The sequence below is a fragment of the Pundamilia nyererei genome, unplaced genomic scaffold (genome assembly GCF_000239375.1).
Source record: "Pundamilia nyererei isolate P.nyererei 1_Seehausen unplaced genomic scaffold, PunNye1.0 scaffold00041, whole genome shotgun sequence".
NCBI lineage: Eukaryota > Metazoa > Chordata > Actinopteri > Cichliformes > Cichlidae > Pundamilia > Pundamilia nyererei.
The window spans coordinates 70524-73215 of NW_005187442.1; the positions used below are offsets into that span (position 1 = coordinate 70524).

At 39.7% G+C, this 2692-nt stretch overlaps 1 protein-coding gene across 2 annotated transcripts in view; it reads left to right on the top strand.

Annotated features, from left to right (window-relative positions):
• The window catches only part of ppil6 (peptidylprolyl isomerase (cyclophilin)-like 6), a 7765-nt gene extending 5073 nt beyond the window's left edge, over positions 1–2692 (top strand). For both annotated transcript variants that reach the window (XM_005730982.2, XM_005730983.2), the window contains exons 4-8: positions 680–742; positions 909–1056; positions 1236–1295; positions 2225–2360; positions 2461–2692. In XM_005730982.2, coding sequence (XP_005731039.1) covers positions 680–742; positions 909–1056; positions 1236–1295; positions 2225–2360; positions 2461–2593 — 540 coding nt within the window. In that variant the 3' untranslated portion in view covers positions 2594–2692. The remainder of the gene's footprint in view (positions 1–679; positions 743–908; positions 1057–1235; positions 1296–2224; positions 2361–2460) is intronic.

Consider the following 2692-nt stretch of genomic DNA (forward strand, 5'->3'; position numbering starts at 1 on the left):
AAAGCTGTAAAAAATACAAAAATACAGAATTTACACCCTCCTTCATGTTTCCTAAGCTCTCCAGTGTGCCAGATTGGAGTCTTTGCCAGGCCATTTCTGGCCCCCAGGCCTTGTGTTTGACAGCCCTGATATAGACAGTTTATTTACATTCTGTATCTGGAATCAAAGAGCAAATCAGCACCGTATATTTAGTTGTTATTTCATTAGTAAAAAAAAAGTGGCTTATTAAGTGTATCTTTCTGATGACTGTTTAAAGTCGTGAATATGATTTGAAAACCAATTCATGTAAGATTCTTTCGAAAAATGTTGGGATGCAGCACATTTTATACGTAATCAAAATAACCAAAGGGAGCACACACTCAATATTAAAACGTTATTGTTGAAAAATGTATTTAATGACAACATCACGTTTGGGGCAAAAAAGAGCTCGAGGTGTATAAATAGTCTCGTATTCTTCTTTCAGTGTTCTAAGCTTATGTCTTTCTTTTTCACTGTTTCTTTCCTTGGGTCTCTTGAGTTTAGTCAGCTACTTTAACCTGCTTGGATTACACGCTTTATCTCTGGCAGTACTGCTCATGTCTGGTGTAACTCCATGCCTTTCCAGATATTTTGCATTGTGCATTTGAGTCCACCTCTCACTATATAAAATATTCAACATGCCTATGCTCTTTCACTGTAGCATCAGTTTGTCTTCATGGATGTTGAGATTGCGGGAGAAGCTGCGGGGAGGTTAATGTTTGAGGTGAGCCAACTTTGACACATAAGGCATAGGATCCAAACTCATTTGCATCCTGCTACTTTTCAAATGATCTTTTAAAACAGTCAGTCTAAACATTGAACTCCCGGATAAGAAAATATTTGATCATTACAGATGTGATCAGATATCATGTTTCCTCTGCTCTGCTCAGCTCTTCTCAGATATTTGTCCAAAGACATCCAAGAACTTTGAGGGTCTGTGCACAGGAGAGCAAGGACTGTCACAGAGTGGCTTCCCACTCTGCTATAAAGGCTCTCTGTTTCATCGGATTGTGCCCAATGGATGGGTGCAGGGTGGAGGTACATCAATATAATGTGACATCATACTTAAATATAGATACAGAAAATTTCACGATCTGTGATATATTAAACACTCTCATAAATATGTTGATAAATTGTTTAGATAGTTTTAATGGATTCATTAAATGTATTCATTAAAGTCAGCAGTACAGTTGTGGCTGTACCTATAAATTTCGCAGATATTTCTCCAGAGAGGAAAGGAAATGGAGGCGAGTCAATCTACGGGCTAATGTTTGAAGGTATGCTCTACAGCGTTATGTTTAAAACATACTATATAACTACACTATTGGACTATGATGTCCATAGACAACATTGTGATATGTAGGGAGAGTAGGGAGTGAGTGGAAGAGAGTCTGGAGAGGTGGAGGTATGCACTGCACAAACTAGGAATGAAAGTCTATAGAAGCGAGACAGAACATGTGTGTTAATGAGAGAGAAATGGGTGGAAATTGGATATGTAAGGAGCAGAGGTAGTGAAGGTGAATAGGTTTAATTGCCTGGGGTTAACCATTCAAAGCAACAAGAGAGGTGAAGAAGAGAGTGCTGGCAGGGTAGAGTGGGTGGAGACGAATGTCGGGGGTGTTTGTGACAGAAGGAGAGCAGCGAGAGTGAAAGAGAATGTGTAGGAGATGGTAGTGAGAGCTGCTACGATGCATTGTTTGGAGACAATGCCACTAACAGACAAGAGGCCGAGCAGGAGGTGGCAGAGTTGAAGATATTAAAATTTTCACTGGGAGTGACCAGAAGGGAGATGATTAAAAATGAGTATATTAGAGGGAGAGCTCAGGTTGAACAGTTTGGAGACAAAGTTAGAGAGGCAAGGCTGAGATGGTTTGGACTTGTGCAGAGAAGGGATAGTGGATATACTGGACAAAGAATGTTGAATATGGAGCTGCCAGGCAGGAGGAAAAGAGGAGGAGGTTCATGGACGACAGAAGATATTAAACAAAAAACTAAAGTTCTATATTTCAAAGGGATGGCTGCACTTTAACATGTACTATATTTACAAATAACTTTCCACATGAATGGTGTCAGATATTTAGGCGATAGCGTGTGATCCACTGAAGTGATCCTTAAAGAAAAAGAAGAAGAAGAAGCCATCATTGATTTACTTGTGCTTCCTCTATAAATGTTCACCTGAACTTGCACGTGCCTGCCCCTCTTTTAGATGAGAATTTTGCCATTTCACACACTAAGCGCGGCATCCTGGGAATGGCTAATAAAGGTGCCCACAGCAATGGATCCCAGTTCTACATCACCCTACAGCCAACGCCATGGATGGATAAGACCTATGTTGCCTTTGGGTTGGTGTATCTGATTTTAGCTGAAAGACATCTTTTTAATTCCCACAGCTCTCACGTAGCTTCAAAAGGGAAGTTAAATCTCTTTTCTTCTCTTTTGCAGTCAAGTCGTTGAGGGTCTCGATGTCCTGAGGAGGTTAGAAGAAGCTTCAACTTGCAATGAAAGACCCAAGTATGAGTGTAGAATTACAGCCTGTGGAGTGCTTAAACCAGAGCTCATAAGCTTTAATCATTGATATATTTTTAAGCATTTTTTCCTCAGTTTTTGAATCAGTAAAATAAACGTGGTATGCATGTTTTCTTTTCCTTTTTTGTTAAATAAAAGCTTCACATTT